Below are 23,634 nucleotides of genomic sequence, written 5' to 3'. Positions count from 1 at the left end.
CATTTTAGTGTGGTGCAAGATTTGAAATTAGCCGGGAGCTTTTGGGGCCCTGGGGCAGTGATGCAGCCTTTAACCTTGTATGAACGTATCTCTTGTCCACGTATGTTCAAATGACTGAATAACAATATCTGACATTAGATTGTATCTCTGATGTGCTCCATGAAATAAGATGTCACAGTACTTAAGACTCCTGCCATTATTATTTCTACTGTAGGCATTGCCTTGTGTGCTCCTGCGGGTCAAGCCGAAAAGCTGCTGCTATGCAATTGGGGCTTACCAAAACCTGTCCTGGAACGCTACCAGAAACACGGCGTGACTCAAATGTTCGAATGGCAAGCTCAGTGCCTCACTGTCGGACGGGTGCTGCAGGGAGGTAACCTGGTGTACTCTGGTAAGAACCCGAACGCCTCTCTACAAAGTGATTCTCAAAGTCGGTCATTTTTTTAAGCTTTTTAAATTCCTTCTTTTTCAGCCCCCACCAGTGCTGGAAAAACTCTGGTGTCGGAGTTGCTGATGTTGAAGCGTGTGTTGGAGACCAAAAGAAAAGCTCTCTTCATTCTGCCGTTTGTCTCTGTGGCTAAAGAGAAGATGCATTACCTTCAGGTGAGGGAGGGAAAAGTACACCCATGTTGTTACTGGCACTGTGTTGTCCGTCTGCTTTGTCTGTACGTGTCTCCATGTAACCGACGCGTGTCTGTGAACCCTGCAGAGTGTCTTTGAAGAGGCAGGAGTTCGTGTGGAGGGATACATGGGCAGCACCTCGGCCGCCGGAGGGTTCAAAGCACTGGACGTCGCTGTGTGCACCATTGAAAAAGCCAATTCTCTCATTAACAAACTCATTGAAGAGGACAACATGGGTCTACTAGGTAACACATGGGGATAACAGTGGGTTTTTTCTTGACTGTTAATCATAGAGTTTGAGTTTGAAAAGTTCCTTTTGGTACTTCTAGGTATGGTGGTGGTTGATGAGTTACATATGGTTGGCGATTCTGGAAGAGGATACCTACTAGAACTGCTCTTAACCAAAATACGCTACATTGCGCAGAAGCAGAACGCCACTGGGTTTGTGTCCATTTGTCTTTTATTACTTTTATTTTGCGTAGCAGCGAGTGTTTTAAAAAAATCCTATCCTTTCTACTACTAGCCATGTTAAGAAGTCTGTCTGTGCAACAACACCTTTCTGCAGGTCTCTCTCTGAGGGCGTACAGATTGTAGGTATGAGTGCCACCTTGCCTAACCTCACCCTCCTGGCTAGCTGGTTGGGTGCAGAGCTCTACCAAACGGACTACAGGCCCGTACCCCTGCACGAGCATCTCAAGGTGGGCTGCAACATCTACGACCAGAGCCTCGCTGTGGTCCGGCAGTTCGCTCCTGCGTTCCACGTTAAGGTAACTGACAGATGGAGGTTCAGATATCGTCCAATGTGCGTGTTTGATCCTTTAGACGAGTAATACAATCATGTGCTCCGTGTGTGATACATGTGGTGACTCATTAAGGGCGACGATGACCACATAGTGAGCTTGTGCTACGAAACAGTGAGCGAGGGCCGCTCTGTGCTGCTGTTCTGCCCCTCCAAGAACTGGTGTGAGAAACTGGCAGACAGCATCGCCAGAGAGTTCTACAACCTCAGACATACAGGTACGTTATCATTTTTGTTTTGTGCACACTGCGTTTGAACATTGAGATTCAGGTCACAACTGTAGTGAGATTCAGGTCACAAATGTACAAGGATTGTTGTACATTTTGGCTGCATCCTTTCAGAACGTCAGGGCGAAGCAGGGCCTAAGCCGGTTTGTCTGGACCGGGACGGACTCGTGGATGTTGTAGCACAGTTGAGACGAACTCCAGCTGGTTTGGACCCCATCCTTCAGCGAACTGTGCCATGGGGGGTCGCCTTCCACCACGCTGGTAAGCACACTCGTGCAACAAAATTGGGGCCTGAATGGTTCTGTTTTTTTTTTGAGTATTTGAAAAATATTTTGTTTATCTCTGCAGGTTTGACATTTGATGAGCGCGACGTGTTGGAGGGAGCATTTCGTCAGGGCATGGTCAGAGTCCTGGCCGCCACCTCAACCCTCTCCTCAGGGGTGAATCTCCCGGCACGCAGGGTCATCATTCGAACCCCTACCTTCAATGGACACCTGTTGGACCCGCTCACGTACAAACAGATGGCAGGACGGGCGGGGAGACAAGGAGTGGACACCATAGGTATGGAGGGAAGAAGGAGGCAAAGTGAAGTTTGGTCATTCTTTTTCCAGTTGCCTGGAAAACAAAACGTGATCAACTCTATTTTGTGATAATATAGGTTGAAAAGTGAATTCAAAAACATCTCTCTTTTTGTGCCTCAAGTGGTTTTTCTGGTCATCTCCTCAGGTGAGAGTGTGCTGGTGTGTAAGGAGGCGGAGCGTCAGAAAGGTATCACTCTTCTTAAGGGTGCTCTTCAGCCAATCAGCAGCTGCCTGGTGAGAAGGGAGGGAGATGGCGTCACCACCAGCATGCTGAGAGCCATCCTAGAGGTACGGCCGATATCCAAATGAACTTGGCAACCATTGAAATGACTTTTAGTCCGTAAACAGATCATGATTAAATCCATCTTGAATAAAAGATGTCTCATTTTATTGAGGCTCTGGATGTAAAATCAGATCAGGTTTACTCCATTATTTTTTCGTGACTCTAATTTGAATCATCCCAACACACAGATCATTGTCGGAGGTGTAGCCAGCACTCCACAGGATGTGCGGTCATATGCTTTGTGTTCGCTACTGGCTGCCAGCATGACATGTGATGGCAAAAATGAATCAAATGAAGCAACCAACAAAGGAGCTATTGAGGCCTGTGTTGAATGGCTGATGGAGAACGAATTCATCAGTATCCAGAAGGACGAACAAGGTAATGCCACTGCTTAACTTCATATCTTGACAAACAAAGAAAGTGGAAACTGCTGCGACAAAAGTGTCAACACTTATTTAAATGTTCCATATTGTAAAAGTTTTTATCTCTTTTAACACAAGGTGTTGCCTAGCAACAGACAGTGTGAGAATTTATTTTTACATTAACGCACGTAAACATGTTCTAGTAGGAACCCAAAATACAAATATGAACCTGAAAATGAGCACACTATGTCTCCTTTAATTCACACTGGAACAAGTTTTAAAGAGCAATGCAAGTATTTTCCGTATTCATGCATCATATCATATTTCTTTATAAAATGTACAAGCCACACTCCAAGCTTAACCACCTTTGTCTCTACAATAACTACTATTTATCCCGATGTCTTTGCAGATCCAGAGGAGAGGTACCATCCGACTCAACTCGGTGCTGCCACCCTTTCCTCGTCCCTCTCCCCTCCAGAGGCTCTGGGAATATTTGCAGATCTCCAGCGGGCCATGAAGGGCTTTGTGCTGGAAAATGACTTGCACATTCTCTATCTGGTACACATACACACATCTTGCATTACTATTTTCTTTAACAAACTTCCTGTCATTATTAATCACTCCCTATCGTCCCAGAACCCTGGCCCATACATTCCTAATAGTAACTTATCCTTAATTCTAGCTGAAAACCAAAATCCCAAAACGTCCCCTCCTCTGACGCATGGTATTTCAAATCTGCACTTATCCCCTCAGATCACCCCGTTGTACGCGGAGTGGACCACCATAGACTGGTACCAGTTCTTCTGTCTGTGGGAACAGCTGTCGTCGTCGATGAAGAGAGTGGCCGAGCTGGTGGGCGTCCAGGAAGGTTTCCTCGCGAGGTCTGTCGGCGGCAAAATCGTCGCCAAGACCGAGAAGCAGCGTAGACAGATGGCTATTCACAAACGGTGATGCACACATTTATGTCAATTACACTTTATTCATATCATAGGATCGGCAAATGGCCCCTCATGTGGTTTACTGATCGTAAAGGAAACCAAGATATGAGAATTATAATTGCAAACTTGTAACCACATGCGGTTTTGAAAAATGATAACCTTATTTAATACTACATTAAAGTCAAGGTTACACAGTTTCAGCTACCTTTGTCAAGCTTATGATGTTCAGTTTTGGTGGAATGTCATAACCCGATACTGAAAATTATATTTTATATATAATTATACTGTATATATACATATATAAACTAGTTCATGGTTGTTTTTTTCATTATTATTTTGTGTGTTCTTCCTTTATGCGCACTGATTCCCAACATTGTGGCCTTTTAGAAAAAAGGTGACTCAGAATGTAGACCCTAAAAAAAACATTCAAGGATCACCCCCTGCGTGTGGAACAACAAACACAATGTTTAGAAAATGAAATGTTTTTGTTCACATGGGACACTTGCCCCCTCCACATTCTCTCCTCCCAGGTTTTTCACCACCCTTGTGCTACAGGATCTGGTGAACGAGGTTCCTCTGGGAACAGTGGCATCCAAATACAACTGCAATCGCGGGCAGCTGCAGTCCCTCCAGCAGTCTGCTTCTACATATGCAGGTACGAGCCGAGGGGTTTTACTGAACGTCTCCAAGGACAAGTTACACTGTGGAATACTGACCTCCACACTAGACTTTACATTTAAGACGAGGGTTGTTACTTGATGCAGGAGCACTCTAGGCTGGACGGATATATAGCATGGAGCCATGTAGAGTGCTCACGCTTGTTTCATCAAGTTACTATGAGAGTGTTTGTGAGGTGTTTGTGAGGCCGAGACTCACAGGGTGGTTGCTTAAGTGTTGCACAGAGAAAGTTTGTCTGGGTGGAAGTCATGGACAGAATCGCTCTGACCTTGCTGCCACCCGTTCAGGTATGGTGACGGTGTTCTGCAAGCGTCTGGGCTGGCACAACATGGAGCTGCTGCTGTCCCAGTACCAGACCAGGCTGAGCTTCGGAGTCCAGAGGGAGCTGGTGGACCTCGTCAGGGTCTCCCTGCTGAACGCCACGCGAGCCAGAGCGCTGTACGCACAGGGCCTCTGCACCGTCGCCGAACTAGCCCGGGCTACTTTGGCTGATGTGGAGAAAGCCCTGAGGAACGCTGTCCCATTTAAGAGGTAGCTGTGTGTTTGTTTGCACTGTAGGATTATTCTGTTTCAAATGGAGTGCCAGCAGCTGACACTAACGCAAAAAAGGCAACAGTAACTCATGTAAACCTTTCACTGAGGCAAGGAATACCTTCTCCAAGGCAAATTTTAAAACTGAGATATATATATATATATATATATATATATATATATATATATATATATATACACAAAACATTTCCAATACAACAAAACTATCCTAATTTGTTATTGTAATAGAATTAGATCTAAAAGTGTTCCATTTAAATCAATATGTGCTTTGGAGTGTGCAGGCATTACTTTTATCACAGCTACTTTAAAAATACACCAGCCTCCTTCATTTTGAAGAAAGTCAAGGAGACAGAGGTATATTTCCTCTTAATCCCTAAACACACCTAAAGTATGTGCAACTGTAGCATCAGCACACCAAGCCATAATCTCCCCTGAAATATGAATCCAGTCGTAAAGCCAATGTTGCACTTGTCTGTCCGTCTCAGCTCCAAGCGAGCGGTGGACGAGAGCGAGATGGAGGCGGCAGAGAGGCGGAGCCTCCGCTGCGTCTGGGTGACCGGCGGCCGGGCCCTGACGGAACAGGAGGCCGCCGTCGAGATCGTGTCCGAGGCCAGGCTCCTCCTCCGGGAAGACCTGGCCCGGTTAGGAGTTCACTGGGACCCGACGACTCTTCCTCCGGGGGTTCCTACTGCGGACAGCCCCGACCGTTCAGACACCTCATCTGCCTCACATCTCAGCTCACATGAAGAACAGGGAGACAACAATAAAGATCACCAGGAAGGAGGCAGGGTCAGGGGAAGGGAGGGTGGAGATACTGACAGACAACGGGAGGAGAATAAGGAAGAATGTAATCCTGAGAAAAGGATGTCTGAAAGGCAAATGGAGAAAGCAGAAGGAGACATCAACAGAGACCGAGGGATGTCCAGGAAGACAGATAGGACTGAGCCAGAAATCAGACAAACTGGAAAGGTAGTGCAAGTGGAAAGAAGCGAAGAAACAAAGCAGGAAGAGACAAATGCAAAATCATTAATGGCAAATGACTCAGAGGATCCAGGTGAAAAAAGAGAAGAGCACATAAGGTCGGAGCAAAGAGGGAATGAGAGCGAGAAAGCGGAGCTGAAAGAAGAGGAGACGAGTAAAGGGATCGTCTCAATCGGCCCGGAGACTCGTCGAGGGAATCGTCCTGTTCCTGAAAGGAGCCTGACACAGGAGTTGGCCGAAATCGTGTCCAGCCCCCTGTTTCGGCCAATGGCGCTCCCTCAGCCCTCCCCTCCCCCAATGCCTCCCCCCCGCTTTAGAGCTCCGGTGTCCCGAGCAGAAGTACAACACAGAGTTCCTACGAGGACACCAGAAGGAGATGGTGCTAAAGGGCCCGCTGCCTCACCCGTGCAACCGGGAAGACTGAAGCACTCCAGAGCTTTAAGCAAAGTCCTCCACTCCATACAAACTGAGAAAAGCCTTCAAGATCATGTAGTCCCAAATCCAGCACCTACAGGCCGGGTGCCTATAGCCATTCAAGCTCCTGAAGAAGCCCATCCTGGCATTTCCGCGCCCACGAACGCAGATATGTTGAACTCCCCTCGAACCGCCACTCCTGCCTCCGTTCCCTTGTTCTCCCCTGAGGCGAAGCGACGAAGGATGGACGGCGGAGAAGCAGATAAGTTCTCGTCTCCTGAGCTGTACGCGGGAGACGAGCAAGGTGAAGGAGAAGCAGAGGGAAGTGTTAAAGCAGGAGAAGAGAGTTTCGGCGACAGCTTTGAATTGGACACCCAGACGGAGAAACTCATCGTTCAACAGGCATGCAATGGGAATCAGTCGGTAGAATCGGAGAAGAGAAGAGAGGGGGAAATGGTAGAAGCAGCTGGAGAGAAGGACACACGTGAGGGAAGTAATGCGTGTCCCAGATTCAATATTTCTATCACAGACAGCCAGATGGAGCTCATCCTTGACACCAGCCACAGGGTGAGTGACCGGAATCACTATTCATTTCTGATTGTCAAAATGCATTCAAACAGTTTGCCTCTTAAAAGTCTGAATGTTTTTACAGATTTCTCCAGGTCCAGGTGGTGATAACATAGTTTTAGACAAAGATGAAGGTGGTGACGAGGACGGCGACCCCGCGGCCTCTGAGAGCGTCGACAGAAGCAGCAGCTTCCTGTTCGACAGCCTTTACGACTGCTCTCTGCTGGCTGATCTGAGCCCGCGGGGGGACCCGGGCCAATCGGACGAGGAGGAGCCCATTGACCGGGAGGTCGTAGGCTCCCCTCCGTCAACCCAGGAGCAAAGGCGCAGCGAGCTCCTAGCCAACCAGGAGGCGGAGAAGCAAGAGGCTGTCCAGTGGGGCGAGTCCTCCTTCAACCTGTCCGAGTGGGGCGACTCGTTGCTGGTGGGCGAGCACTTTCTGGAGAGGCAGAGCTTGCTCAGACACGCGGGGAGAACTCATGAAACTCAGCGACCCGACGGCGAGCACGATCGGACTGAGGAACATCTGTCGGAACCAAAACCCAAACCCAAACCCAGTCAGATACAGCCACAAGCCACCACTACCGCCACAACTCAAAACGAGTATGACGAGAACAAAGACAGTAAACCAGGCGGGAGACAGGAAACGAGGAATGGAGAGGGTGAAAATGGGAAGCAAGTAGAAAGAAAAGAGGAAATGAATGCCTTGCTGTCAGTTAATGCGGTTTTAAAAGTCCATAACGCAGCCGAAAGCTCGTTTCATTGCAGCCCTGGTTTGCAAGAGATCTTTGACCGCTGGCCTAGTATGTCCGACCAGCCCTGGCTGAACACCACAGCAGGCCACGGAGCCTGTAAAAGCGCTGCAAATACAGCAGAAGTTCCGGATCGACCTCAGCCCTCGATGCAGGTGGACAGAGGAGGGGCAAAGTCAGACGCCCAGGCTGCTGCTGCGGGTAGCGATTCTCCAGTTGAGCAAAAGGACGGCGAGAACGTAACGGAGAGACCGGGCTCTGCCGGCGATCTCATTCCCCCGACTCAGGAAACACCGCCCGTCACTCCCAGAGTAAAACTGACCACCTCATCCGTCCAGTCGCCTCTAGCTATCGCTCAGCCACTCAACCGGTCGACTCCCTCAGCCCTACTGCGGCGGACCATGGCAATCACAAAATGCCCCGGATCTCGCCCGGGACACAACGATCCTCCAACAGAAGCTGGCGCTCACACCAAACAGCCGGATTCCGTGTCTGATCGCAGCCTTGAACACCAGCCGGGTTTGAAAACTGAAGCCCCGCCGCACGCCGGCCGGAGCCTCAGCCCTCCCCGAGACCGCGCCTCTCCGTCCGCCCGCCGACTGAAGCTTCCCTCTGATGCGGAATCGCCCAGGGCTGATCCAGGCTTCACTCTTCAGCTGTCCCAGGATGCATCGCTCTCTTGCAGCGGCTCGGGGACCTTCTCCATCATAGACGTGGCAAGTGACAGGCGCCTCTTTGATACGTTCATTAACGAGTGGAAGACGAAGGAGCGTTTCTCTCTGGCTTTGGCCTGTGAAAAGAGGGAGCAAGGACAGCAGCCGGAGGAGCCAATAGGAGGGAAACATAAAAGAGGTAACTGATAATAAACAAATGACCTGACACGTTATGAGCAAAGCCCGTGTCATATGCAGCCCCCTCTCTCATGCACATGTTTTTCCGTGCAGCATCAGCAGATCACCAGAAGCTGCACAGGGCCGACGGTTTCCCGGTAAGAGACAGCGATGGACTGGTGTTGATCGGACTGTCAGTCTGCTGGGGAGCAAGAGACGCGTACTACATGTCCCTGCAGCAAGAGCAGAGCAAAGGTACGTACACACGTGCACACCCACGTACCGCAGGTACTGCAACGCAAGTATAAGCTCACTCCAAAAAGTGTTATCCCCTTAGGTCTCAGCTCCAGTCTGGCCCCTCCCCCGTTGGACGGCGACTTGCCGGTAATCGAAAGGCTGCGGCAGGCGAAGACCTGTCTGATGGGGCCGGCGGGCGCTCGCAGAGAGGGCGTGGTTGTCGTGTATGACATCATCGAGGTATACAAGAGGCTGGTGCTGAGCTGCGGCATCAGCTTGGAGGGAAACTGTGAGGATCCCAAGGTGAGGGAAACCACATGTGTGTTTTTTCGCACCGCACATAGATAGAAACGTGCATCCTGGAAATTATGAGCAAGTTGTTTATGACATTCTCACTAATTTTTTGCCTTCGTTGACTCTTAGTTATAGTATTTTGAATTTGAGATAAGATTTTCTACAAAAACCTTCAGCATCAGAACAATTTTAAATGGTGTTACAATCACGTCAAAAATCCACACATAGATGCTTTACAGGGGAACATGCAACATATGGGCAAAATATGTTTTGTTTTGCTAGGAAAATGTCAGAAACGGACTTGATTAAGCAGCGAATGTGTTGAATGTGCGCCGTAGGTTGCGTGCTGGCTGTCGGACCCGGGCAGCGAGGAGAGGACTCTACCCAACATGGTGACCGTCTACTGTCCCGAAGAGTTGCCTCTGCTGGGCGGACTTGGGAATGCTCACTCACACTGCCCTCGCGTTAGGGCGGCGACCAAGAGCGTGCTCGTGCTCTCCGTCATGAACCACCTCAGCGGCCTGCTGGAGAAGGACGGCATGCTTGGTATAAAACAAGAGCAGACACTCTTAACGGTCGTTCATAGACTTTTCCTAAGAGCTGCGGCAAACATGACGATGGTAACGGGTTTTACATGCATGTGTCAGGTTTATTCAGGAGCGTCGAGATGCCCTCCCAGGTGTCTTTGGCGGTGTTGGAGTTGAACGGAGTGGGCTTCAGCGTCAGGGAAGCTGAAAGGCAAAAACACGTGATGCAGGCCAAACTCACAGCGCTGGAGTCCCAGGCCTACGACCTGGCCGGGCACGGCTTCTCCCTCACCAGCGTTGACGACATCGCACAGGTACGAAGCGCCTCATGTAACAGCAAATGTCTTTGAATTCAATCGTAAAACGTACAAATTCCAAATCTTCCTGTGTGCTCACGCTGCACTGCAGGTGTTGTTCCTGGATCTACATCTGCCTCCGAACGGTGACGTCGGCGGACCGAAAAGTAAAAAGACTCTTGGCTACGCCAGGAGAGGCGCGGGCGGCCGAGTACGACTTGGAAAGCAGTTCAGCACCACCAAGGTAAAAACTGCTTTTGATGTTATGCCGCTGGTGATTCATCGTTTTAATGGAATTGTAAAGCGTACATATCGAGATATCGTGAAACGCAATTGTGCAGCAAGACTGATAATAATGCAAGAGATTGCACTTTTGATTGCACTTTTGTTTTTACAAAATATCGCCCAGCACCACTCCTGGGGAAACATTAGGGCACATTTGTGCGAGGAAGTGTTTTGCTGTGTTTCAACTGAGCTGTTATAATGTACGGCAGGATGTTCTGGAGAAGCTCCGCCCCCTGCACCCACTGCCGGGTGTTATTCTAGAGTGGAGGCGGATCACCAACGCCTTGACCAAAGTGGTGTTTCCCCTGCAGAGGGAGAAGCGATACCACACTACACTGGCCATGGACAGAATCTACCCCATCGCCCAGACACACACAGCCACAGGTAACACACACACACACACGAGTTAAACGCACCTTAAATGTGTATCACGGCATATGCAATACAATTTAAAAACCCAAAATCCAAAGCATGCATGACTCCGCTCTTTCTGTTGTTCAGGTAGAGTAAGCTTCACTGAGCCCAACATACAGAATGTCCCTAAAGACTTTGAGATCTTCATGCCCACGGTGGTGGGGGAGAGCCCACCTTCACAAGACAGCTGTCACATGACTGCCAAATCAGGGTAGGTCAACCTCAGAGTTCACTGCATCTGATGGGGTGCTCGCACACCACCGAGGGAGTACGTGAGGGGCTTCTGATGTCTCAGTAAAATGTGAAATGGTTTAATATCAAAAAATAATGTAGAATAACTATTGTTTTAATCATAACTTACAAACGTATAACTTGATTGGATAAACTCATTCAAACCGCTACAAGGTACTTTAAGTCTGTGTGGATTTTGGCGGTCCCTGTGGACAAAAGTAGTATTGTTTCCGAGCACTAGAGTCCCTTTAGAAAACTGCTAAATTGACTGCAGCCGTGTCAGCAGGGCCTATAGGGTTCTATAGAGGCATCACTATTAGATCGAGACTGTTGCATAACTAGTTCAAATTTCCTCACGGTAACTTTAAGTTCATTCAGGCTCATTAAAGCACACCAGCTGTTTGTGTTACGTCTATGGTCTACTACTGTTATATTCATAATATACATTACATACATATAGTGTGATATGTAAATATATCAATCAAACAATCAAACTTATTTGTGTAGCACCTTTCATAGAGGTTAGTGCAGTTCAAGGTGCGTCACAGCTGATTAACAAGCCAAATGTAATAAAATAGAAATAAAACCTATAATAACAGTAATCATTGTGAAATAGCGTGAAATGAAAACTGGATAATAAACTAGAAAAGAATTATAGAACTTAAATAAAGAATAAAATGAAAAATATAATAAAAATGTTCAACTTAAATAAACTAAGTGAATAAAGAAATGTAAACAAAATCTAAATAGGAATAAATAAATATCTAATCAAAGGTTAAGTGTTAAGGTAACTACAGCGTTTCTTTACAGAAAGAAGAGACGTTCTGTGGTGCCTTCAGCTGCAGCTGGCCGCACGGAACAAGGCCCGGCGTTCTCCGTCAGCATGAGACACGCCTTCGTACCTTTTTCAGGTTACTATGAAGTACTATGACTCTCTCTGTAACTTGGTCTTGGACTGCTCTACCAGCTGTGTCTTTCCGCTCTGTGCTGCAGGCGGGATGATATTGGCGGCCGACTATTCTCAGCTGGAGCTGCGAGTGTTGGCTCACCTCTCCAAGGACCAGCGTCTCCTGCAGGTCTGCGAATGGCGAGGACACATCACACGACAAATCACAGGTGAACAGGTGAAACTGAACAATGAACTTTGTGCTTTCCGCCAGGTGCTGAACGGAGGAGCCGACGTGTTTCGTTGCATCGCCGCGGAGTGGAAAAGCATCGACCCGGAGTCTGTGAACGACGACCTGAGGCAGCAGGCCAAACAGGTACGACGAACCTGAGAGAAATGAAGGCGCGAACACACACGTGCACACGCTCACCGCCATGTATTTGTGTTTGCAGATCTGCTATGGCATTATCTACGGGATGGGAGCCAAGTCTTTGGGGGAGCAGATGGGAGTGGGGGAGGAGGACGCGGCCTGCTACATAGAGAGCTTCAAGGCCAGATACAAAGGTATTGGCCTTTTGTCATCAAAGTCATGAATGTACAGCACATGTGAATCTATAAAAAACAAGGGTACGTCCATGTCCTGTCTTGTGTTTTCAGGGATCAACACCTTTCTTAAAGAAACCGTAAAGAAGTGTGTCAAGAACGGCTACGTCCAGACTCTGATGGGCCGCAGGAGATACCTGCCGGGGATCGCCAACGCCAACGCTCACGCAAAAGCACACGTAAGCACGCCCGTTCGTCGGAACGCATTCGAGTACCTTCAGTTTTCCATTCATTCCCGTTTCTTTTCCTCAGGCAGAGCGCCAGGCAGTGAACACAACGGTACAGGGCTCGGCGGCGGACATTGTAAAGCTCGCCACTGTGAACATCCAGAAACGCCTGCGAAAAACATATCCCCAAGCTCCGATCTCTCACCAGCATTCACGCCCAGGTGATTTCCACTTAAACCCTCTATTCCCCATACTGTGTATAAGCCCCCCCAAAAAAAGTTGTGTAAATGTCTGATGGTGTCTGTTACACAGCCGCCGGTCACCGCAGGGTCGGGACGTCCCAACTCAGAGGGGCCTACTTTGTCCTGCAGATGCATGACGAACTCATCTATGAAACTGCGGAGGAAGACCTCATACAGGTACTGACATCATTCTCTGGATCAGTAGCATTTAGTTCGTATTGTACGGTCTTTTACAGAAAGCTGCGAAGTTGCAACACTGTGAGTGATCCGTTATTTCTTTGCCGACAAAGCAGGTAAGTTACAGTTGTATGTGTTGATGAGTCTCGTTCAGCGCTAAAAGGAAACAGAGACTTGATACGATCGCCCAAGTTTTTTGATATATTCAATTACGCAGTGATTAACAGACCTGCGATGAGAAGTTTTCGAATGGATTTTTACTCAAACGTAGACGAGAAAAAGGGTAACACATTCTGGGAAAGTCTGCATGTGTACATAACTCTTTGTCTCTCTGTCAGGTCGCTCAGATAGTCAAGAGGGAGATGGAGACGGCAGTAAAACTGTACGTGAAGCTAAAAGCCAAAGTCAAGGCAGGACCCAGCTGGGGCAACTTGCAGGACCTGGATATATGATGTGAATGATCTGACGTCGACATAAAATACATGTGCTTATTTTTTAAAGGGATAGTTCAACCCCCAAAACAAATCTTTAAAAAAAATACACATTTTTCCCTTTGTCTGTAGTGTCATATAATCCCATAATATTAGAGAGAAGGCAGACATCACTCGGGCCGATATCTCCAAAACTAGGTAACTTACAACAAAACAATGCAGATTGTTAAATAGCACTACAGGTAATTGGGAGAATATGTAGTTCTGATTTTGGGGTGTACTGTCTCTTTAAGGTTCTGTAATATGTTAATACCACTTCTTTTTAATCACTACATTAACAACAATGAAATGCTGGAAATACATACATATGATTGTATATTTTTCATATGAGCTCTAAATGAACTTTTGAATGTATTTATTATTCTTTTTAATGATGTACAGTGTCACAAGACATACATATTTTTTTGTAAAAAGTGTAGATTTTTATTTACTGATATCTCACTAGTCATGAGATTTTATGCACAATGATAATCCATCTAATGTAATACCTTAAAATGTTCTGTTTTTTTTTCCTTAATTGATTGTGTTTCGTGGTGATCAATCATTCTATGAAATGTCAAAAAACAATTGAGGGAAAATGTCTATCACAACTTCCTAAAGCCCATGGTGATGTGTGCAAATGTCTAAAGAAAAACCCTAAAATATTTAGTTTACAATGATATATATGTAAAGGAAAAGCAGCCAACCTGCTCCTGAGAAGCTGGAAGTGGAGAATGTTTGGCCTTTTTTCACTTTTTTAAATCAATAAATTATCAAAATAGTTGTATGCAGTACAAAAGACGCAGATCAGCCGTCGTTTGAGGACATCCTGAAATCTCACATTTTATTGGACCGTTGGTTGAGCTGTCTGTCACAGGAACATACATCGTTATTGTCACACGTTAACACCGTTTTAGTTTTTACACTTATGACATTCACCGCAAAATAAAGTGTCGTCAACATGATGTGACGTTTTCTGTGAAAAGCCAAATTCACCACCTCTGGTTACTGGGGGAGAAAAACAAATGCGGTCCAGGAAGCATTTAGTGTGGCTTTAGTCTTGTTTGAAGCAGATGATAACCAGTCAGTATGAAAGAGTATCTTAATACAGAGCTACATTTATTTTTTTTAATTATTCCACTCAGAACTACATTGACTTTATTGCCAATTTAAGCCAATGCAGACTACTTTAAAGACCCCTTTTCATAACCTTCCACTGGAACTAAACAGAAGGATGATTTTCTTTTTCCAACTACTTTTAGTTTGACTTTGTCTTGTTTCACAAAAAAAAAAAAACAGTGAACCATGACTACACAGGGCTCTTCAACACAGGCTCATTTGACATGAAAAAAGTGACAAAAATGAGAAAATAAATACATGTCATGGACACACATCCATAAACAAATGCAACAGCACAGATTTTGTTTAATGAAAACAGGAGTGTGATCCCAGATGGTGGTACAGATGTTTTGTCAGTCAAGAAAAAAAAGAAAGAAGCCTCTTTGTTTGTGATACTATTGAAGTCATGCCATTATTTAATCTAATGAGGAACATGTGGTTCACCCAAATGTGTTGACTGGTGTTGATACAGTAATTACCTAAGTGTTTTACATGATAGGTAAGACTAGCAGCTACAATTGGTGGGTGCTTTATCCCATGAAGTTAAGTGCAATGCACATCTGCTCTGTAATGTTCGGGTAATAGCCATCCCGCTGTGATAGAAATGTGTCTTTATGAGGCAGTATTAAAAGACAATCATCTGAAGGGGCGTGATCACCTCTAACTGTCTGAACAAATATTGGCCTCGAACTGCTTCTGTAAAGGGAGATGACAGACGCCTGTCATAATTCTGTGGTTGGCAATGAGTTCAAATCCACTGAGAGGACTCTGAGGAAGAAGAAATATGTGATGCCGAACAAATGCACTTCACCGGCCCCCTTTTTTGGGCCCAGTAGACTTGAAACACAAACGAGACTAATTTGGTTGGTGTGTTGGGGAGATTCCAGGTTTCTGAGGACATAATTCGTTTATTTAGTCAGACTCACTGCCACAAACAGAAAAAAAGCTATTAATCAATTAAGGCATCGACACAGCTTGGAGCTGTGCATTTCTTTTTTTCCTTTACCCGAGTAGAAAACAGACCAGGAAATATATGTACACAGGTACAGTTAAGTGCTACTCAAGCAGCCTCCTGTTGGCTAGATCTGGGGAGAGAAAAACTGGGACCAGGACCGGCCTTTTCTTGTTCCATTACGTACTGGAGGGGGGGGGCTGGGGTTGGGGCCCAGGAGCGTTTTCCCTTGTCGGAGAACATCCTGAAGGAAAGCTCTAGGCCTTGGCCCAGGTTATTGTAGTACAACAATTTACATGAAAGATAGGGAGGAGTAAGGACACAAGAGGCTTGAGGACGACACCGGGGCAGCAGTCAGGGCGTCTCTCCATTGCGGCTGAAGAAGTACCTGACGGGAGGGCCGGCCAGGTCGTCGTCTCCGTCCGCCTCTGGGGCGAACGACACGGTGAGGTCGACGTAGCGGCGGTCCACGGATGGCTTGATCAGCTTCTGCATCCTGAGGAGAGTCAGAGGGGAGGTTTAAAGAGGCGGGGTTTCTTCAGGGGGTCACGAAGAGTCGAGGATCACAAAAAACACTTACGTTAGCTTGAGCCTCTTCGAGTGTCCGGGCATCACAGGCACATAGAGCATCTTCACACCATGGACTACCATAGTGGGTTCGATTCCATACTTTTCCTGAAAACCAACACCGATTGATTAAAAAAATGAAATAATCAAGTATAAACTACAAAGAGGCAATGACAAACCTCAAACACGATATTAATACAAGCAATCTCACCTTCACTGCATTCATGAAGTCAGAGAGGGTGAAGTCCTCTCGGCCAAAGATAGTCCAACAGTCCCAGATGGAGAAGTAAATGTTGTCCCTGGGAAAGGCGTCAAACAATATTTTTCAGTCCGTGGGGTCAAAACAGTCCCAGATGTTTTAACGCTTTTAAGTTGTGTGAGAGGAATGGTGTGCATTCCCTTACCTGATGAGTGACTGTTTAACTTGGGCAGGCTCGGTGAGCACCACTACAGGGATGGCCAAGTTAAAGAAGCAGTTTTTGAGAGACTCAAACTCGTAGCCTCCGATCACCTTGACCAGCTCCAGGGCCACCTGAACGCATCGAAAAAACAAAATCATATTAGTAAGTACACCCAAGTATTCTCTGGGTGTTTAAAATGACTGGGGCCAGGTTAAACCATCAATGTTGCAAACATTTCAAACCGTCCCTCACCAATCCAGCCACTGCAGCTGTTGCCGTGGCGATGGCGGGGATGATCTTGCCGGCGATCCGCTTGGTCTTGAGTCGGTCTGCCGGCTCTATGGCGTACATCCTGGCTCTGAGGGCGGACGCCGCCGTGACAAAGTCCATGTGGCCGTTGCCGTCGTCGTCCTTCTCAAACTGCAGCGGGCTCACCTGTAACCTCTCTGCGTGTGAAAGCACAGACAGCATCACTCATGGTTAGACGTAGACTTACAGTGTTTGTGACATAGACTTGTCCACTTAACAGGATGGGGAAAGAGATAGCGTCTGTTCCCTTAATAGTCACACTGTCTTTATGGATATGACTGAATGCCAGTGTCCATATACAAATCTGCCTATTTAGTATTTGTTTTTTCCTCAGTTGTTCACCTGCTGTGACATTGTCGGTAGCAATGGCCTGCTCCAGCTGAGAGATGGCCTCCCTCTCTTCCTCGCTGCTCAGAGGCAACTTCATTGAATCGGGCTTCTTTGCCGTCTCGTCGGTCTCTATACACTAGGAGGGACGGATTAATCAACAAGGTTAGGATTTGGTTTTTTTAACACTCCGATAAAACCTAAAAGGACCAGCTCAGTTGGGAAGCTCACTTTCTGTGAAGGCCTGTACTCGGGGATCTTGACATCTGAGAGAAGCCTGGTCACCACCTCTTCGGAGAAATCCTGATAAAGAAGGAGAAGTCTGGTCAGTCAGTGAGTCAGTGTGTGTGTGTGTGTGTGTGTGTGTGTGTGTGTGTGTGTGTGTGTGTGTATTGGAGAGTGTATGAGCTTACGTGACCCACCTTTTCTGAGTAGGGAATGTTGTAAATCCCTGCAAAGAGCCGGGCGGTGCCGACAATGAAAGTGAAGTGCCTGACGGGGAAACGAGGAGCTTAGAAGTGAAACATACGACATAAGAACGCCTTGAACTGACACTTAAGAGAGAATACTCACAAAGAGTCTTTCAAGTCAAAATCAATAGGAGCTGGAGGTCTTTTCGGGGACTGCCAGAACAAACCTGAAGAAGGGAAGAAGAATCCACTATAATCTTTGCTTTTAAATAAAATTCAAATCATTTGATAACTAATTGGTAAACGTGTCATGAAAAAAAAAAAAAAAAAAAAAAAATAAACTTACTTCCATCTTTTAACCTTGTGTCCAGAGGGAAAGAGTGCAACAATTGTAGGGCCTACACACAAAAACAAAAGTATTATAGTTTGCACCGACAAACGTGTACATGCAACCTATTGAATGAATGTGTGTTCGTTACCTTTCTCTTGAAGTACTTTTCGAACTTCAGACGGGCGATAGTGATGCACTGTTCCCACTGGCTGGGCCGTTTGCTTAGCAGCTTAATGACCTGGAATGACCCCTCCAGACTTTCCCCCCTCTGCATCCTCTACACACACACACAAACAGACACAATCACATAAAATCTTTGAAAAACATTCCTGGCAAAGGATACTTATAAAAGTCGGAAAAACACTTATGCCATACAAAGTCTTACCTGTAGCACCACTTCGGCCGAGGAGTGGGTCTGCCAGAAGGAGTTGTACATGGAGGGCTTGTGTGCAAACAGATTCTCAAACTAGACAAACCCAAAGTAAGAGTTAAGAATTTTGCACATTCAGTCATGTGCCAATTATCATACAGTCAAAATAGATAATGTGATAACTTGAGCCGGCTGACCTTGTCTCTGGCCCATTGAATGGTGTGCTCTATGACAGAAGGGAAGGACTTGAGAGTGCAGAATGGGATCTCCTCTTCAGGGGGGTCCCTCTGGGGAGCAAAGCAAATAATCCCTGTAAAGACTAAGGTCTGTGTGTGGGAATACACTGCGGTTAACACACACACACACACACACACACTCACATGGCTATTGTAGGACTCTGTCAAATTTGGCACAATGATTTCTGTGTGTCCTTTCGTTCCCATGGTGCCGGAGTCCAAGAGAGGCTTCTGATTGGATAAACATCGGCTGAAAAATGAAAACACACGCACAAACATGATATTACTTGTCGGCCAAATATGTAAACAAAAACACTTTGATGGCATAAGCATCAAGCTGAAAGCTTCAAAGAGAGTTGATTGAGTCACTTTAATATTTTGCACAGACCTGTCCACGTATCTGCGGGCCTCCACGTTGTCCAGCGCGGTGACCACCAGGTTCAGGCGGGAGTAGAAGGAGTCATTGTAGATGCTCTCGGTAGCAGGACACACCTTGTTGAGGTGAGCGACCACCTGCAGGTCTGGGTTGATTTCGTGAGTGGCTTCTGCCGCCGTGGTGCTCTTCGGTTTCTGAGACGCCGTGAGACAAAAAGGGCAGGTCTTAGTAGTGCATGAGGTTTATTCCAATAGAGTTTCTTGTTACTCTGATTATAATTAAAGACACGATTCCACAAAATTTGCAACTAGTAAAAAGGTAAGAAAATATTGCATTAAAAAGGTTCACCTGTATATGATGTGGTCTGAAGAGAAACTGCCGATTGAGGTTGGACTTTTCTATGAGGTCTGGGTCTGTGACGCATACCTGCGAAGATAAAGAGAACAAAGCTTCACTAAATGCATGGCGACACATAAATAAATAAATAAATAAGAGTCTGACAAAGGAGGGGAAGTGCAGAAAAGACACCCACCTCTCCTGATCTGCTGGCCAATCCCACCCCAAGCAGGGCAAAGTTTTTCAGCATTTCACAGCCGATGGCCCCGCAGCCCACCTGGAGGAGAAGACATTGTAGCGGTTCATTTGGATAAGGACCATCAATTAATTCACATTTACGTACTGCGCAATCCTTACCATGAAGACCCTCAGCTTGTGCAGTTCTAGACACATTGATTCACCGATGCAAGCTCGTAACCCATCGTAGCGATCGCCCTTTGGTAAAAACTCCTCCGCAGAGACGGACTGAAGCGGCCGGACTACCTCGATGGCATCAAGATAAAACTAAACGCAGGAGTAACAGAGAAGGAGATGAAATTAATTCAATTCGGTTTTGAAAGGATGCAAAAAACAGTGAACAAAATTCAGTCAGCACTTTTACGGCGAATTGTTTAACAGAGTAGGTTGAGCTACTGAACCGTCAATAAGCTTCATTTCAATTCTGAAAAGGTGCTCGGCCGTCAAAATTGAGTGACCTACCCATTGCTGCAGTGGCGCAAACTTCCCTGTGATGGCCTTAAGAACTTCCTGGCTGGCTAGACCTCCCACAGCCGCTGCCAACGGAGGGAGCGTTCCCCTCGCTGTTCTCGACAGACAGCGCACCAACTCGGCGTTCACGGACGCCTGGAAAAGGAAAGAGGGACGTTAATGCGCCTGTGTGCACTCAATCATCTTTCAAAGAGCTGCATCTCCAGGGTTCGAGAAAAAAAAAAAGCATCAGGGATACAAAAAAGAAAAAAACACTCACTTTGGTACTGAGAGTTGCATTCACTTCCTCCGTTAGCTTCAGTAAAACCTCAGCATCCTGTGAGCACCTGATGGCATAAAAAGTAAAACCGCTCATAACTGAATGAGCACTGAAATCCACAGGCAGGACTGATGATATCCCTGGCTGCTGTTGTGCACAGTAAAGTAAAGCAGCAAATAAGATCTAGACAGTGACAAGCAGAGAAATGTTTTGTTTACCCGACGTTGGGGAGTCTGCTGTGCTGCTCCTGGAAGGTGTCCAGAGCCATCATTGCTGCATGGATCTGTAGCGGGGCCTGATGGGTAGATTTTTAAAACAAAGCATTGTGGGGAAACTGCTTGGTTTAACTCAAACAAACATTACATTCCAATCCATAAACAGCAATTAGTACCACACAGCTAGGCTGACTCATAAAGACTGGCATCACTGAAACTAACCAACTTTTACCAGAGGGAAAAGAATAAGCCCGTAACTTAAGTTTACCAAGAAGCCATGTGACCCTTCTAGTCTGTACATGCAATCCAATCCGTAGTTTGTTACGCTGCATGCTTTTTGGGCAGGTGCCTTGATTAAGTGCGCTTGCTTTGCTGTAGCATTGAGTTAAGCCCAAAGTTAGCCGACCAAACGGCCCCTTTAAACCTTACGTTGCGATTGCAGTCTCCCGGAACATCTCTAAACTCTCACCTCTGGTTTACTGAAGTCTGGAGTCAGGACCTGAGGATCACACAACTGTTTCTCTAATGTCTCCTGAAATACAGCAGAGGGACACAAACACAAAGAATATTTTTTTCTTAACATTCTTTCATCTTTTTTTGAGTCATCTGCGATATTTTTGGCAAGTACTTGACTTACAAATCTGTATGTCTTGGGGGATTTCACCAGAACAAAGAAACCTCCATGTGCATATGGTTGTAGTTGGGATGTGTCTCCTATTGCAAAGCTGATAGGGGAAAGGACTAATACCACACAAACACATAAAAACGTTTATGCTGTGATAAACGGCACATTTGTTTCTTTGTATATAAATATTATTAATCATATTCTAAATCGTGTGTAAATCTGTAAATCCTCAGGTATGCTGGCGTGACAACCGCAATAAAAAACGTACACTAAAAATACTGAAATTATTATCATCAATGTAGAAATAATACCTGAAACGGGGCGTGCGGTGCCGTTGACTTCCACCATGCCATTGACCTCTCTGAAGACAACACTCTGGCCTGTCTGGAGGCCGTGGGGTTGGTCGTCCATGCAGGTTACCACCCCAGGATTGTCCTGAAGGGTTCAAATTTAAAAGAAGATCAGTTGTAGCTCCTTATCACTTCTGACAATTAAATAAAAAAACTCTGATAGGAAGAAGATAGACAGACAGATAGAAAACCATCAGAAGTGTTGGGACTACCTGAGTGATACTTTGGATGAAAATCTCTTTGGGCTCCTCTCCTGTGGGATCGGACACCTCAAACTCCTCTCCGAAATCACAAAACACCCGCACGCAGATGCCGTACGCATCACAGCCAATGAACTGGGAAGGACACGGGATAAAAAAAAAAAAAAGGTTAATTCACAGGTGAAAGGTTTGGCTCACGTTTGATTGTTTGTTTGTCACGACAGTGCACTTACTCTGATGGGAGGTTGATGTGAATGGCAGAAGTCGTTCACTCTCTTCTGCAGGCTCAATCGGGCTTCAGTCAGAATCACACACTGGAGGAGAGAGCAGAGCAGAGAACGAAGCAGGTTTTAACTAAGGTATTTTGCAATCTAAAAAGGTTAAAAAGAATGACGGAGTGCATTTTTAGTTGTTTCAAGTAATAGAAGCAACTAATGAGCGATTACAATGCATGAATCCTGAATGTTTTACACATCCTACAAGATGGTTTGGAAGTTATGACCTTTCAAAATTTGACATTTATCTGTAGCATTCCTACAGCCTGAGAGTAATGTTTTATTTTTTACTATAAAAAAAAAACTTTTTCCACCTTGTCTCCATCAGAAACTGCTTCTAACTGCTGTCAATCAAAGCTGTTTGATCACACCCTCCACTCTCCACCAAAGAACAAACTACAGACTCTGAAAGCGAAGCCTTGCCTGATACTTTCCGAGGAAGCTGAGATCGGTGTTGTCGTCCAGATCCGAGGAAGACACGTCAACGTGGACGTACGGGTTCAACTCTGCGACCCGTGGGCACACAGCCTCCACCCTGCGTTGCAATGGGAAAGAAGAGTACATGATATTTTCAGATGTGTGAGTAAGGTTAGAGGTGAAGCTGAACAGTCCATTGCTGTGTTGTCATGTGCTTTACCTTCTCTTCTGGCTCAACACGTCCTCTTTGTGGATAAAGAAGTTGGAGCCCAGATCCCAGGTTTCACACTGCTTTGCGTCATGAAGGGTGACTGCCTGCACACACACACACACGCACACGCACACACACGAACGATAAGGCCTCAGGAAGACCGCCTCTAAAGACACTGCCCATTGAAACATTAAAACACTGCATACCTTCACGCCAGCCAGGACGATATTCTTTGCTGTGGAACCAAAAACAAATTGAGTGATGCAGATTACGCGACTACTGTGGCATTCAGCATCTTGCAGTGCTGCCGTGCAATAACATGATGTTTGCGGTTACCTATCTCAATTCCCAGTCCTCCCATTCCACTGAGAAAGACTGAGGACTGGGCCATCTGGTGCATAGCACTGTCTCCCAGCACATATCGCTGGCGGCTGGACATAGAGAGAGAGGGAGGGAGGGAGGAAGAGGACATGTGAGGGAGAGCGTAGCAGTGGACTCCAGTACACAGTGCACACAGAGCTGTAACGTAAAGTGCTTCAGTGGGGACGATGGTGATGGGACTTGCCTGTAAAGAGAGTCGTCAATCTCCATCGAGTCTGCAGCCATGCTGGGGGGGGAGAGGGGGGGTTCAGCGGTCTCAGACAACGGCTCTGCCTGATGGACACATGAGAAGTGACAACAGTGGTTAGCAAACCTGTACAGCGTGTTGGTTGTTACCCCAGCGCCCTGCTGTCGGCTAGCTTAGCTTAGTGGCTAACTCTCACTCTCACAGGCTGACACCGACGCTGTTGACCCTGGCAACTGTACACTGACTGTCTCGAGCCAACGCAGTGACGTCTTCCAGCGGTTAGATAGCAACAGCAGTGACGTTAACGCTAGCTGCCGTAAAGCTTAGCATTAGCAGCTACAGCTAGCTAGCGCCTCTGCTGCCTGGTGCCGGCGGCGAGGACGCTTGCCGTAAACTGGTTCAAAGTGTTGACACACACGTCAGGCTGCGGGTGACGGCCCAGGGGTGACAGCGGGGGTTGGGGTATTATCATTTCGCCAACCAATATGGAAAAAGGCGCTTTGAATAGTGTTGAAATTGGACAAATAATCATACGTAGCTACCTGTCAGTATGCGCGACGGGCTAGAGGGAATGAATGGTTGTGACTGGTTGAAAAACTGGAGTTCTTCCGGGTTACTACGACCACGTGACCAAGGTCATCCAATACGGTCACAGTAT

At 46.6% G+C, this 23,634-nt stretch overlaps 2 protein-coding genes across 3 annotated transcripts in view; one reads left to right on the top strand and one right to left on the bottom strand.

The window, feature by feature from the left end:
* Positions 1-13,819, top strand: part of polq (polymerase (DNA directed), theta) — a 16,841-nt gene extending 3,022 nt beyond the window's left edge. For both annotated transcript variants that reach the window (XM_054603605.1, XM_054603604.1), the window contains exons 5-35: positions 215-391; positions 473-603; positions 710-866; positions 951-1,062; positions 1,187-1,388; positions 1,497-1,638; positions 1,762-1,908; positions 1,996-2,208; positions 2,374-2,516; positions 2,700-2,889; positions 3,283-3,431; positions 3,627-3,820; positions 4,342-4,466; positions 4,777-5,020; positions 5,527-7,003; positions 7,089-8,607; positions 8,700-8,840; positions 8,923-9,125; positions 9,455-9,662; positions 9,764-9,957; positions 10,052-10,183; positions 10,434-10,608; positions 10,726-10,849; positions 11,680-11,780; positions 11,863-11,945; positions 12,030-12,131; positions 12,208-12,319; positions 12,413-12,537; positions 12,611-12,746; positions 12,838-12,944; positions 13,283-13,819. In XM_054603605.1, the coding sequence (XP_054459580.1) occupies positions 215-391; positions 473-603; positions 710-866; positions 951-1,062; positions 1,187-1,388; positions 1,497-1,638; positions 1,762-1,908; positions 1,996-2,208; positions 2,374-2,516; positions 2,700-2,889; positions 3,283-3,431; positions 3,627-3,820; positions 4,342-4,466; positions 4,777-5,020; positions 5,527-7,003; positions 7,089-8,607; positions 8,700-8,840; positions 8,923-9,125; positions 9,455-9,662; positions 9,764-9,957; positions 10,052-10,183; positions 10,434-10,608; positions 10,726-10,849; positions 11,680-11,780; positions 11,863-11,945; positions 12,030-12,131; positions 12,208-12,319; positions 12,413-12,537; positions 12,611-12,746; positions 12,838-12,944; positions 13,283-13,396 (7,379 nt within the window). In that variant the 3' untranslated portion in view covers positions 13,397-13,819. The remainder of the gene's footprint in view (positions 1-214; positions 392-472; positions 604-709; positions 867-950; positions 1,063-1,186; positions 1,389-1,496; positions 1,639-1,761; positions 1,909-1,995; positions 2,209-2,373; positions 2,517-2,699; positions 2,890-3,282; positions 3,432-3,626; positions 3,821-4,341; positions 4,467-4,776; positions 5,021-5,526; positions 7,004-7,088; positions 8,608-8,699; positions 8,841-8,922; positions 9,126-9,454; positions 9,663-9,763; positions 9,958-10,051; positions 10,184-10,433; positions 10,609-10,725; positions 10,850-11,679; positions 11,781-11,862; positions 11,946-12,029; positions 12,132-12,207; positions 12,320-12,412; positions 12,538-12,610; positions 12,747-12,837; positions 12,945-13,282) is intronic.
* Positions 13,820-13,841: 22 nt separating this feature from the next.
* On the bottom strand, positions 13,842-23,586 carry uba6 (ubiquitin like modifier activating enzyme 6). The gene is made up of 32 exons (XM_054603606.1): positions 23,519-23,586; positions 22,974-23,062; positions 22,745-22,839; positions 22,615-22,643; positions 22,418-22,512; positions 22,204-22,315; positions 21,739-21,819; positions 21,518-21,640; positions 21,267-21,390; positions 20,968-21,071; positions 20,800-20,862; positions 20,334-20,410; positions 20,116-20,182; positions 19,848-19,991; positions 19,506-19,652; positions 19,345-19,425; positions 19,161-19,238; positions 18,825-19,006; positions 18,581-18,686; positions 18,398-18,487; positions 18,216-18,296; positions 17,979-18,107; positions 17,846-17,897; positions 17,663-17,726; positions 17,512-17,581; positions 17,321-17,392; positions 17,105-17,228; positions 16,706-16,899; positions 16,457-16,584; positions 16,264-16,351; positions 16,066-16,160; positions 13,842-15,981 (listed from the first exon to the last, which is right to left on the bottom strand). The coding sequence occupies exons 2-32, from the start codon at positions 23,012-23,014 to the stop codon at positions 15,840-15,842; spliced, it is 3,078 nt and encodes a 1,025-aa protein (XP_054459581.1). The 5' UTR covers positions 23,015-23,062; positions 23,519-23,586; the 3' UTR covers positions 13,842-15,839.
* Positions 23,587-23,634: the final 48 nt, after the last annotated feature.

Source organism: Anoplopoma fimbria, chromosome 9, assembly GCF_027596085.1.
Source record: "Anoplopoma fimbria isolate UVic2021 breed Golden Eagle Sablefish chromosome 9, Afim_UVic_2022, whole genome shotgun sequence".
Lineage (NCBI taxonomy): Eukaryota > Metazoa > Chordata > Actinopteri > Perciformes > Anoplopomatidae > Anoplopoma > Anoplopoma fimbria.
This window is presented reverse-complemented; position numbering and strand designations above follow the sequence as displayed.